The sequence below is a fragment of the Lampetra planeri genome, chromosome 7 (assembly GCF_965212315.1).
Source record: "Lampetra planeri chromosome 7, kcLamPlan1.2.h2, whole genome shotgun sequence".
NCBI lineage: Eukaryota > Metazoa > Chordata > Hyperoartia > Petromyzontiformes > Petromyzontidae > Lampetra > Lampetra planeri.
The window spans coordinates 13,351,767-13,366,119 of record NC_136113.1 but is presented as its reverse complement, the minus strand read 5'-3'; the positions used below and the strand labels follow the sequence as shown (position 1 = coordinate 13,366,119).

The 14,353-nt window shown below is 46.0% G+C and overlaps 1 protein-coding gene across 1 annotated transcript in view; it reads left to right on the top strand.

Annotated features, from left to right (window-relative positions):
- The window catches only part of LOC144720011 (calpain-1 catalytic subunit-like), a 42,073-nt gene that overhangs the window by 363 nt on the left and 27,357 nt on the right, over positions 1 to 14,353 (top strand). Inside the window, exons 2-3 of the mRNA XM_078596426.1 lie at positions 192 to 605; positions 5,680 to 5,749. Coding sequence (XP_078452552.1) covers positions 360 to 605; positions 5,680 to 5,749 — 316 coding nt within the window. The 5' untranslated portion in view covers positions 192 to 359. The remainder of the gene's footprint in view (positions 1 to 191; positions 606 to 5,679; positions 5,750 to 14,353) is intronic.

Sequence of the window (14,353 nt, the reverse complement as noted above, 5' to 3'; positions counted from 1 at the left end):
CACCCACCCCTTCAACACGACGTCCCTTCTCTGCCCAGTGTTTTTTTAACTCTACAACACTCACACACGCTCACGTCTACCACGCATTGCACACACATCAACCCTCTTTCACGGCAACATTAGGTCCAGGCTAGGACGTTAACCCACCCCACCTTAACCTCACTGCCTGCCTGCCTGCCTTTGGTCCACAGCGCTGCGTTGTTGTAGGTGGTGGTGGTGAGGCTCGCTGGGTGGGTGGAGGCTATCGTCGAGATCACTGCCTGCCCGTCGCCACAGCTGCTGCTGCGGCTACTGCCACTCATCCTCCTCCTCCCACAAGCTAAGCAGGAGCGGGCAAGCGAAGGGCCACCACCATCACGATGCCGCAACTCGGCATCACGGCGCGTCTCCAACGCGAGCTGCTGAAGGCTGACGGCGTGGGGGCCACCTGCGACAGGGCGAGCCAGCACATGGGCCAGGACTTCGAGCGAATTCGCCAGCGATGCCTCGAGAGTGGAGCCCTCTTTGAAGACGACCGCTTCCCCGCCGCTGCGTCCACGCTGGGCTTCAAGGAGCTGGGGCCAGGCTCGTCCAAGACCAGAGGGCTGCAGTGGTGCAGACCGCCGGTGAGATTATGGGCCCTCTGTGTGAGAATGTTGGCATTGTTGTGGCCGGCGTAATGGTTTGTTGTTGTTGTTGTTTGTTGTTGGCAAATGCAGCAAGCGTGGTCGGTGGCAGCGTTGGCGGTAAATGATGCGGCAAGTAGCGGATGTTATCAATAGTTTCAGGGTCATTTTTATCAGCACCGTCATCGCCGAAATCGGTGATATTGAAGCAGCAACGGCATCATTATAGGCGTCTTCATCGCTAACATGGCCACGGAAATCATCGGCATCATCATCATCAGCAGGAGCAGCGTTGTTATTGATAATAATGTTGCAGCAATAATCATCATCAGCAGCATCATCATGATCATCAGCGGTAGGCAGCATCACAACCTCGCTGGCACGACCGTCGTCATAAGCAACAGAATGTGCATCGTCATCTGCAGGAAAGTAATCACCCCCCCCCTCCCCCATCAGCATTGTCAAAATGACTATAATAATAATAAAAGGCACTAGTTTACAATAGTTTAAAGTGTTTAAATATGATCATAGGGGTTTCCACTTTTTTCTGGCAACAAAACAGTTGTGTTAAAATGTTAAAACCCCAAACTGAAACCTTTTACATGTCTGCATTAACCTTGTGCTCAGAATGCAAACAAAAAACATTCTGATAATTTATTAGCATTGTCTTTGAAACTGATTGGTCCACACCAGAGACAGCTTTCTTTGTTTCAGCATCTTAACACCTGATTTTTGCAAGAAACAAAGGGGAAAAACATATTATCATGTTTTGGTACTGGCAAAGGAGGTCCCATGATGTTTACATATGCATTGATTTATCTGGCAGCTCAATCTTCTATATTTATTACTGTATTTACCCAATAATGTCAGTGTGTAACGCGTGTGACGTCACTCCACGTCGGCCAGGCCCCCTCATTAATAATCATGAGCAGGTTAGCTCACTCCATATCGAACAGGCCCCCTCATTAATAATCATGAAGAGGTGACGTCTTCCAAATGGACACCCCCCCTCATGAATATTAATTAGTGGGTGACGTCACTCCACATGGGGGGGGCGAGGCGCCTCCTCCCCCCTCCTCGGCGTCAACTTACAACCCTCACTACAAAGGCAGAACCCTCACGTCACGTGATCTCCGTAACGCTGTTGAGACATCGAAGTAAAAAAGACGTCATGATGAACAAGGGATTATAACCTTAAAATGAAATAAGTCTGTGTCAACGCGGCCTGACAAATTGCACACGCATTGATGCAATGAATGTATCACGTCGCGGTCTGCTTTTTGCTTGCAAGTTTCAGATTTATTGCAATACACCCGTCCTTGGACGGGCAAAATGCTAGTAACCTCAATACCTGGAGTGGTGACATCACCTGATGACCATGGAACATCGCATGTGTTAGGGAATTGTGTTATGAAGAAGGGGCCATTTGCCGAAACGTCGCCTTTTGTATTGTGTATACAGCATGTGTTTTTTTTAAAGCCACGGTGTTATTGACGACAGTGATTCGTTTTTTGTGTACTTTAATTAATAATCAGTGGCAACGCTGCAGCATCACTAGATAGTGTTTGTTCATGAGTTGGAATTGTTTGGCTGACAACCACAATGCACAGGCGATATATTACTGTATTGTTGAAATAAAATGTGCTTATGAGCGACTGTCAGGTTTTTTTTTAAGATTTAAAATCCAGCAAATATAAATATGGGTGGAACGGTGGGACAGCGGTGAGCGCAGTGCGTGAGTAACCCATACCGTGTCAACCCATACGGTTTTACCCAGTATTATTGTACAGGGAAATTGAGTTTTCAAATCCATACGGCGTGTTTCTCTCGTGATGGGACTTTGTAGGATGAACATTGAGAATTATAAGGGCACGGGGTCACCAATAAAGTCTGATTTTGTCTATAATAAGGTAGGCACTGATAAGGTGTTGACAGGTATGAGAATCCGACCACCAGAGTTCGATGAAGTATGGTCAAACAGCTTCCATGAGCGGACAGGGCAGGGGGTCATCTTTTCTCCAGCAGTGGATTGACAAAGAGTTGTGCATTATTAAAGCGGACAAAATATAAATATACAATGAGCGTGCCCACCGTTTCGTACAGCGTCTCCAGATGCGGTTGTATTGAGATGTGATAAAACAGCAGTAACATCCGTTTGGCTTTAAATCGCAGCTGATGGTCTGTACACACACATACACACACGATTTCTTTTCATCGGTAAATCCACCCCACGCCTATTTCCTTTCGTGGTGTCGTCCAATCGGCGGTCTGGTCCAAGTGTCCCAAATGCCACATTGGTTGGAGGCGATACCATCATGCGTGTGGTGGAGAGGGGGGGGGTTACATTTAGTGAAGGGGATGGTAAACCATTACACGCATGTTATTTTTATATATATTTTTTCCGTCTCGTATTAGCTCTCCGAAGTTATAGCGACCCGGCGGCTTAAAGTGACGTTCAAATAAAACGTCTAACTGCATTACAAGTGTATGAAAGATATACTTCCAATGTGGGAATAATTTAATTTGTGTCGCTCTCGGGCCGAGCAGTGTCAGCGACTTTTGAAGTCGCTGAAAAAGCTTCTTTATCACCACTCGGGATGCACTTTGTTGTGACATTAACTTAAGGCAGAAAGTAGGGTTTGGTAGCCAATACAGGGATCCACGTTTGTTTTTTAGGGTGAGGCCATGCGGTTCGTTTACGCCAACATTCCCCTAAAACTCATACCGTGTCAACCCATATGGCTTACCCCGTATTCTTGTACAGGGGATTTGAGTTATCAGGTCCATACGGCGTACAGCCGTTTCAATAGGGCAAACATTAGTTTTGTCTATTTGTGTTGTGTTTCTCCCTTGTGATGGGACTTTGCAGGATGAATGTTGAAATGTATCAGGTCTGAATTGATCTGGAATAAGGTAGGGCACTGATAAGGGGGTTGACAGGTTTGCATGTGTGTGGGTGAGTGTACTAGTGGTGATTGTATAGTTGTGTTGCATTTCTCCATTGTGATGGGACTTTGTAAGATGAACATTGAGGTTTATAAGGGGCACGGGGTGACCAATGAGGTCTGAATTGATCTGGAATAAGGTAGGGCACTGATTAAGGGTTGACAGGTATGTTAACCCTTCAAACACCCGACGAGGCTGGACAAAGATTATTTATTCGGATTCATGTATTGGATCCGTTTCTGGCCAACAAACGGAGTGTGCAGGGACACTTTCGGCCAATATTGGTTCAATGGTTCCAACCAAATGGTTCCAACCACATTGGCAACGTTGCACGCTTTACTGGGTTAAGTTTTTTTTTTCAGATTAGTTGTAGCCTTAGCATCTTTGACATGAACGCTGGTACCAGTTCGAAAAAGATGACATGGGTTTTAAGAGCTGCTGTAAATGGGTACAAGGGTTTCTTTCGTTCACACGAGGAAATGCCCCGTGCAGTGAGTTCCTTATCACGATGTGGTTCTGCCTTGCAACATTGACTCGGATAACACCTACAAATATAAGTATACAGTATATTTCGCAATGCTATCGTAAATATAGATACACTACCACCACATCAAGGTTAGCTTAATCAATAACGTGCGGTGGGATTGCCCCTGTAATGTGTAAATACTTTGGTTGTGGTTTACTTGTTTGCATGAAAAAGTTCAACATTTTTTTTTAATAGCGGGGTTTTTACTACAATAAAACACCACTTTGATGGTTTGATAATGCATGTGTAAGGGTTGTATTTATGGAAACTCTTTTCCAGTCATAAGATAAAAAAAGGCTTTATCCATTCTGACATACTTGCTCCAACAGTCTGTTGAGACTATAAGGGGGATCTTTGTCTTTGTACGCAGTGGAGTAGTGGTTCGCGTGTTGTGCTATGAACCCAGTTCGATCCCCGCTCACGGCCAACACCAGTGCATATTTTCTCAATCGGTCCTCGGGCTCCCCTAGGTCGACTCAGCCTCAAATTAGTACCTGGTGCAGTTTGTAAAATCATCACCACTGGGGAGACAAAGGTGGTCGGGCGTGGTGCTGGCCACCCACCCCCCTCGTGTATCGTGCTGGCCTTCAGAGGTGCTACTCGCTAACAGCACTTAGCACAAGTTTGTTCAGGCTATACGGGGGGGGGGGGGTCTTTGTGCTTGGTGGCTCTGCAATGTTCTTGCCTTAAGACTGACTGCGTTCTACCCGTGTTTTTTCTCCAGAATATTTAACTCCAGAATATTTCATCATTGTACATTTTAGAGAGTTGAATTGCACGCGACAAAATGTGCGCACACGTTTTACTACTACTAGCGGGCAATAAACTTCCTCATGGGGTTTACCTGTTCATGACTGTTGGTCAAATAGGACTTTCATTTACCTTTGGCGGGCCACGCAATTTCCACATTCATAGCAGGAAGTCCTTTCAGTGAGAGAAATGGCCGAGTACACTAAACCTCCAAACACAATGTTCCCAGTAGAATAAAAAAACGAGACATCCCTTTCGTACCCAATCAATGTTGCTGTGATGCTTGTGCTGACTAGATATCGTTTGCGGGGCTATCATTAAGTGGTAGGCCTCATGTGGCCATGGGCCATATACTATATAGTGAAGACATGGATTTTGCCCCACTAGACGGCCATAGGCACCCCCACCCCAGTCCAAATGTCAATTGCCCTGTTATTCACTTGAATATTTTTGTATTAACTGAACAACGTGTTGTTGGCTTGATATTTGTGAAAACCGAGTCATCTTGACAATTTGACATTACCCACGAACCGTTAAGACAAGCAACTGCAGGTCCACACAACTCCGCAAGTTGCTTAAATTTTCCCTCCAACCCTCCACCCATGTCAATTGCCATGAATCTGCCTGCATTTCCATTTAAACATAGTTTTATCGTTTTTGTCTCGTGATGCATTACCTGTACTATGTCGCTTGATCTGTCTTATTAGAAAGTAACGTACATTTAGGTTGTATATACAGTAACAAAATAAAAAAAATTGTATTCACATAAGCTGTACATAATACATTTTTACACTCCACTCTACTCTATTAACCGATGAATCGCTGCACCCCTACCGTGTGTCCCGTGCGCAGGATATCTGCAGCAACCCGCAGTTTGTGGTTGGCGGTGCATTACGCACAGATATCTGCCAGGGAGCTCTGGGTAAGTCCACGCCTTCCCCCTATATTATCATCTTCAGCCATAATCTGTCCACTGGTGGATGAAGACATCCCCAAAGCCGTCGTAGACTCTTACAATCTTGCAGTGCCGCGATCCATCTAGCGCCTTTGCAGGATCGGATTTCATCGCTCCACCTTTGCGGTGGACATCCTCTGTGAGGGGTGGGGGGAAGGGGGCGGAGTGATTTTCTTTGGCTGCCACTGCCGTTGGTCTCAGCCACACACGAGCCATCATCCCGTCTGGCGATGTATTCGTGCCTAATTCCACTTCTTCTTCTTTACAGTAAACTTGATGTCTCCGACTTGAGTGTGTTCCCTCGTTCATTAAAGAGAGACACATCATCTGGCCGACCTTTTACCGCCTGTCCCCTGCCGCCTCCCCCGCCACACAATATACTCTCCATAAAATCATTATCTTTTAGACACACGCCTTTTCTGTCCATCGGGTCACATCATCAATAAATGTGGCCCTTGACCCGTATACAGCGAGTGCTCGTTTAGCGCAGGTATTAGATGCGTTCCTGAAAAGAGCCGCGGTAAGCGAAATCGCGTGAACTCAAAACAGTTTCCGCATAAATGTTTTTAATAAAGTTTGTCGAGATACGATGTACGCACACAGTAAAACGGCGGGGCAAATAACCGAGGGTACGCCGCCACATTACTGTGTCATTCCCCGTACTGTATCATCAACCGCTCAGAAACCGCGCTATAACGGGGCACGTTCTGCATTATAACGGTGTGCGTTGTGTGAAGATGTTTCCCCAATGGAAGAACCGCGTTACAGCAAAAACGCGTTGTGTGAATACGCGTTAAGCGAGGACTTGCCGTATCTTGTGTACAGCTCTCTCAACCCTGACTGTTGTTTCCCGCTCATCTCACCGATCTCGTGGTTCTGTGTCTTGGTGAGCCACCCGTCGGCGGGCCAGTTGTATGTATGTTGAATTTCTTTCGCACCGTACGTGGCCAACCGTGCTAATTGGAGGTGCTTTCATCAGTGCAAGCGCTTTTGTGGGCCTCCAGTTAAGGAACTCCTGATGTTAGAGCTGTGTACACTTCTGTGGACCTTGGCTGAGAATTTGAAACTGAAGAGCGCAGTGGAGTTTGTTTATGGGGCCATTCCTTGCTGGTGTGACTCAGTGAAGTCAGAACTTCTTTGCACATGGTGTTTTATTTCAATGATTACAAAACTAAACCCACGTGCATGTAGAGTACAATTTAACATGTAGCAGGCTTTCGCGACCAATATCATCCATAATAGATGTTTTTTGGGTTAGATCGCATAAATATATAAATGTGTCGTTAAAACCCGCCACCAGCATTCGAAATTGTTGAAGCCGATAAAAAAAAATATCTTTATTACGTGTGTCTCCCAGCCAGTTGTTGGAGCGGGTTGAACCTCAGACTCAAGAGAGGCTGAAACTGGTCCACGGTGTGTCTTGTCTAAACGTATGCTGCAGGAAAACATTGATGGGCTGACGGACTTTCGTTTAGTTTTTGCAAAGAGACGGCGCCTCCATCCGTGAATATTTTCGCCTTTAATGGTATTTCCCCAACCCAGCGCTGTGACGCATAATTTCTAACCACTGTACGCCACCTTCCTCTTCCTCCCAGGTCTCTCTCCTGCTCTACTCCCTTACACCCCCACCTCCCACTTCCTGCTGCATGTGACTGCACTTGTGTGCAAGTGTATTTTTGTGTGCGTGTATTTGTGAAACTATGTGTGTGTGTAACTGCCCTCCTGTGTGACTGTATGTGAGAATGTGTATATGTCATGCTGGCCTCTATAGGTGTATACGAGGGGATAACAACCCAGAGCTCTGCACAGATGGATCCTGGAATCCCTTGCTTCACCGCCATCTCCTGGCCACTTGGCAGCGTGAATTCGGTGGTGTTCAACGGCTGATCCCCGAATCGCACGTGTAGTTTAGTTTGTATGAAGAGAGAGTCATATCTATGGGACATTTTTGGAAGTATCAAGACGATGCATTTTTTTGCGAATAGGCGTTATCCTTTATGGCAATGAAACAGGTGTTAAGATTAAATGGGTGTCTATTTGGTGTCCCAACATCTTAACACCTGTTTTATTTCCAGAAAGGGTAAAGCCTGTTATTATTGTTTTCAGAGAGTCATACCTTGGATACCTGACCCCAAACAAAACAATGGAAAGGAACAATGTCCAGGTGCATGGACACGCCCATATAATGGGGACTGGGTCTCTCAGTGTTGTGTTTTGTGTGTGAGCGAGTGGACTTTGTGTGTGTGTGTGGTTGTGTGCGCGTGTGGCTGTTTACAAACCACCCAACTCCCTCGTGCGCTGTGCCGGCCTTCATAGGTTCTTGCTCACAGCACTTGCCCTAACAGTCTGCTAAAAGCTTTCTGGGAGATTTGTTTCTTTGGTTACAACCCCAACAGGAACATTTCGTGCTGAAGTTTTCTATACCGTCGTTATCACTATGCTGAGAAACCACAGATTAAGTTGGAAGGCAGTCAGGTGGTGAGCTAGCTGGCAACAACAATAGTCCAAGTTCTGCAGTCCTCTATTTAGTAAGGTGTTTGCAGCAAGTTAATGAGTGTTTATACAGTCGATCATCGATTATCCGGTGACTTCAGGGGGAAGGTGGTGTAGAATTTTCAAAAACGCTGGATAATCACAATCATTATTTAAATTAGCTTATTTTTGCGCATGCTTGCATGTCATCATGTTTATAGGTGTTGGGTATATGTTTTTTTTGGTGTTTTTAATTCATCGGAAGTTGACACAAATAAAAATACAAATCGACGCGAATGAACATCTTCCTGTTAAAAGTGGCTGTATTTACGGGACCGTACTTACCACTCCAATCTCGAAAGACTCCGCGTGGGGTGATGTACGTAGCACGACTCAGGCTCTTGCTTCAACAAACACGCGTGTGACGATCGCCGTTACTGGGTTGCAGCTTCTGGAGAGGTTTTTCCGGTTTAGCCAGATCGGCTCAGGACCGCCGGATGCTGTTGGAATCAGCGCGGTGCCGGGATAATTCGATCATCGATTATAATCGATGTATCGATTATAAACGATGATCACCTGAACTTGTGTTCACCGATGTCAGCTCTGTTACTCGCGCGTGGCTCGGCGTGCTCGCGTTTGGTGAGAGTTGAGATATTTTTAATTGTACGGGGGGGGAGGGGAGTAGTGTGCTGCTAGCAGGGGGGGTGGAGAGTGGTGGGTGGGGATAGGGCTGACTCGCCCTGGGGGTACGGAGCGTGACCGTCAACAACACTGTCTCTTAGTCGTGAACCGGTTACGGGACGCCTTTTGAACGCACGAGTGGGAGGAGGAATTAATCAGAAACTCGCCCTCTATTCTCTCTCTCTCACACACACACACGTGTGTTCATTTGTTTGTAATATGGATTTAATAAGGTGTTTGTTTGGGGGGGGGGCGAAGTGCTGTTAAAATGCTGTATGGGATTGTATTCGGACCCTTGAGATGTAATGTGTGTTCAATATTGGATGAGATGAGGGTTCTGTATCGGATGAGACGCGGGTCCTTTATATGAGAATTGGGTTATTTCTGGGATTGAGACAAGTGTTCTATATTGGATAGACTGGTTGTGTGTGGGTGAAGAACAAGGTTCTCTATCAGATGAAGACGATGTTTTCTGCATAAATCGAGACGAGTCCGTATCAAGACGAGAGCAAGGGACTTCCATATCGGATGAGATGACGGTCACATGTTGGATTTGGCACTGTTGTCAAGATGTTTTGCTGATAATCGAAACCAATTTTAGACTTAACCTACATTCTCAACTGCTACGGATACACGAGGCCGCCAATTTTTATCGTCTTCTGCAAATGAATACGCGTGTATGTGCCCCATCACGGCAGATTAAACGTAACGATAATAAATAATGTGTCATTCCTTTATCAATCCACTGCTGGATGACGACCTCTTCCCCCGACACCATGTCGGCCATGGGGGGTTGCTGGCCAACCTTCACTCCGCTTGCCAGTGCATGTTGGTGATGCTGGGGGGTGTATGGGAACTGGTCAGACACGGGTTCAGATTTCACTCACCGCTGGGGGGAGGCGGGATGGGGGGGGGGTCAGTGAGGCAGTGCATGCTGTAGGTGCAACGCTGCCGGGCGTACGCACTATTTTGTGGTGCAGCGGGGTTAACGAACTGTACTGGACACACAGCATTCCGAGTTCAAACTAAACTAAACTTTACATGTATATTTTTTATTTTACCAGGTAAGGCCCACTGAGCTATATCGCTCTTGTTCAGAAGCGACCTGTCCACTGGCTCTACGAAGTGGCTTATGATGTGGAAATTTCTAGCAACAAAATACCCTAAATGCATGTTTCTAAACGTGGAGGGTAAAACTGGAGGACCCGAAAAAAAATCCACGTAACCACGGGGAGAACATGAAAACTCCAAATATACAGGCATCAGGGTCGGGATCGAACCCACAACCTCCTCTATACCAGGCGATGCAGTTAACAACTCGCCACCGAGTTCCATTCCTGGCTATGCTTTCAGTAACAAGTGCTCATCTTGATCAGTCCTGGGTGTCCCCTATGTTGACTCGGCCATACATGAGTCCTTCAGTGTAAAAACATGAATGGGGAGAGAATGGTTGCCGTGCGTGGTGCTATCCCCCCCCCCCACCCACTTGTGTGCCATTTCAACGTTAATAGGAGCTCACTCAAAAAACATCACTTGCCCCGTCAGTGTGGCCATCCCCGAGGGATATATCTTTGTGTGTGTGCGCTTGTAATACGATCGTGAACTGTTCACACACGCTCGCAGATGGCAAACAAAAAAAAACCCCACTGAAAACAAAACGAATGTAATATTACGCCTGGCTGCCTGACAGGTTTCACCACTGCAGATGCAACACAATGCTCTAATCCCCAAGACCAGGCTGAAGCAGACCTTGCGGGACATGTACAGGACAGGGCAGGTCTGCGGTCATGGCAGACGGAAGGGGCAGGGCAGAGTGGAGGGCAGTTCTGATACTATTGTTGTGGTAGTATGCAACTGTAAATTCTGACCCCGGGGTCATTCAAAATTCCCCCCTTGCAGTAATGATTTTGGGAGTCAGCCTATTAGTCTCCTATGTTAATATAAGTTTCATGTTACATTTTTATTTTGGTTTAACCAGGTGAGACCCCCAGGAACCAGGGCAGCCTCATTTGGAAGAGTAATCCGGGCCACCAAATAAAAAAATCTAAATCAATAAATTGCAGCAATGAAATAGAAATCCGATCAAAAACAACTATCACATGTGGAATAGAAAACATTGCAAACGTAAATCAAAGTTAAGTGTTACATTTCCTGCAGATTGATCACAGCACAGGACAGACAAAGCCAATGTCAACAAGGCTTGTAATCAGAAGCTTTAGGCCAACACTCTTAATCATAACCCTAGCACGATATAATATTCTAGTACTCGATAGAGTCATTGAAACAATATATATGTTTTACTCAGGGGTCAAAATTCTACATGGTACTCTGACCCTGGGGTTCATATTCTTTCGCGTCAAAATTCGATCTCACACAGGTCCGGGGTTATCGTGGCTGGGCTGGAGTCGTGCTAAGAGCTGATGTGTTCCGTGCTCAATCTAATGAACGGCTCGAATTACTCATCTTTCGCGCTATTTTTATCGCACGGTGGATGCCACGCCGCGGTGTTCACTCGGTGGCAGTCACTCCCTTTTTAGAAAATCTGCCCGCTATCAACCGAAGCCGACTCTCTGGACAGTGATGCACTTCAAGACACCCTCTTAATTCATCATCATCTTCAACAATTTACAAAGTGTCCCAGATCTTTTCCCGAGTCTCATGTGTCTTTTCTTAAGGGTGCTTAGGTTTCCTCCCACGTATAAACAACCTTTATTAGTTGGCTGAAAATCTTACTATATGGAGGGCTAGAGAGCGTGGGCAACGGTTGGCACTGGCTCACCGCCTGACTGCCTTCCCGCTTGTCTGTGGTTCTTCAACGATACGACTGTATATAAAACCAAACATTGAAAGTTATGATATAATATTCCAGTTACAGTCAACCGCAATGGAGAGTGCAGCCCAATGTGTAGTGTATCGTGTAGTGTCTAGTATTGTAGTGTATAGTGTAGTGTATAGTATTGTAGTGTATAAACCTTTAAAAAATAAAAGCATGAATACATGTCACACGTTCAATCTAAATCTGACTCTCGCGAATGCAATAATAGCAGGATATTTGGCGAAGTCCGTTGAAACGAAGTGAACTCGGTGAAATGAACGAAAGGGTGGGTGGTTTGGTGGTGCAGTGGTTCGTGCACCGCACACTATGAACCCAACGGCCTGGATGGCAGTTCCGGGCCTGGCTAATATCAGTGACGAGTGATATCTCATCTGATCCTGGGCTGCGCCCCCTCCCTGCGGTGACCGGCGTGGTGAAGTATGGTGAAACAACTCGCCCTGTGACCGACACAATGTGGGGAGGCCTTTTCACCCAGCAGTGAATTGAGGGATGAACTTTATTGTTATCGGAGTATATATATACTTTTAAAATTACGTTTGTGCACGCAGTCCTACTGTTCTTCACTAACGATGCACGCAGCCTGCTGCTTCCGCTGAAACTAAACTCTCGCAAATGGGAAAAGGAATTCTGCCCAGTATGCGATTGTAAATCCAAACCAGAATTCCTCCTGCAACACTGCACTGTATTCATACAATTCAGAAGAACACACACAGTCGTCTGGCACAGACCAGATAGTTCCACTAATACAGTCGTATAAGACTGTAATTTACTACCCTTTGTCAATACACTGTTGGTTTAGGCCGTACCTTGTCAGTTGTGCGGTTTTATGATCATGCTTCGCCAAGCTAATTGGTCCCACCTAATTCTTGCAAACTATACTCTTTGGTTCTTTCGGTAAAGGCACATATACTAGCTCCCGTTGTTTATTTTTTTCCGCCTGAAGACGACCGCTTGTGTTGCGATCGAAACGTGGTGATCTTTTATTATTTTTTCGATCTACGTGACTTTACCGACAGAACCAAAGAGTATGGATTCCTGCAGTCACGAAAGCTTCAAATCAAAATTCTACTTGCAAACCCTTTGACTGGGGACTATTGTCGGTTTGTTACCGTATAGCCACTTCTTTGATAACCCACACACAGACAAGGCGCATTCCAATAGTGGTTACCCTATGAATATACTGCCTCCCGTTGTAGAAATGTGGAATTTCCACATTGTTCCCATGCTCGTTTGAGTCTCGGTGCGTCTACTTGTGCCTCCAACGTAATTTACCTCCGCCAACCACATCGCACACTGCCCCACACACAACAAAGACGCGAACTAAGATCCCCCGTATAGACTTACGAGACCTTTGGGGCAAGTGCTGTTTGCGAGCACCAATGAAGGCCGCCTCGGCACATGATGGGGTGGGTAGCCAGCACCACGCCCGGCCACCTTCCCCCCCCCCCCCCCCGTGGAAATGTTTACACACCGCACCAGGTTTTTAAGGTTGAGTCGACCTAGGGGAGACCCAGGACCCGAACTTGTTCAGATATTCACCACCAATGTTGTGGCCGTGAATGTGCTACTGCCCGTCACAGTACACAACTGCATCAGTTTTATCCATATTAACACCCATGGGGGGGGGGGGGTGCAGTGAAAGGATGGTGCGCAAACTCTCGTAAAGATGACCCAATAGGAACGAACCTTTAGTTTAAATTTGGGTTGATAGGGAGTTGCGCTCTGACAAACCGGGAAAATGAAGGAAAGTGTTCGGCCATAGCTATCCCGTATATTATAATGTAAACAAAAACTTTTCTCTTTTTCACCAATGGGTTTGAAGGATGGTGGCAAGTGTTGTCTTGTTAAACTATGCCTTTAAAACGGAAAACTACTTACCTGCAGTAATTCTATTTAAATACACTATCGAAAAAATAATTTACACCCCCTCTGTCAATCATCGTGTTTCTCAGTGTGGATTTGTTAACACACTTTGTAAACAGTACATAAAATAGAACGCGTTTTCAATGCGCTGTTCATATTGTAACAAGCGTTTATACCAATGTTACTCTACAGAGTAGTGGGTCGCCGCTCCTCTTATCGGATTTGATGCGAGTGGTATTTGGGGACTATGGCTTAACCGCAAAAAAACCTGTCTGCACAGATGCATACGGACAAGAGACGTATTATCAAACAGGAGGAATTAACGGTGCAACGCATCTCATCTGTTAAATATCTGCAGGTAATAGGATTGTCATCGATTGATCCTGTGGCTGCAGACATTGGTAGGTCACAAATAATAATGAAGATAAGAGAGCAGTTTCACTGTATTATGCATGCCGTTGTGATAAATAAAGGACTTAAATCGTGTAGGCAGTTTGAGCAGCTTTGGATAAGACTTATGATCCTGCCCATACCCGAGCGTGGAGTGGATTCGCTTGTTCAGCTCTTCTGCACATTCATCCTCGCTGCTGCACTTGGACGTAACGTGACAACAGAACGATCCGCGCCAGGTGGGTTGTGGCGTTTATGTGCGCATGACGGAGTCACCAAAAATAAATTAATTAATTGCTTTATTTTATCATGGGGTCCCGCCATAAGGT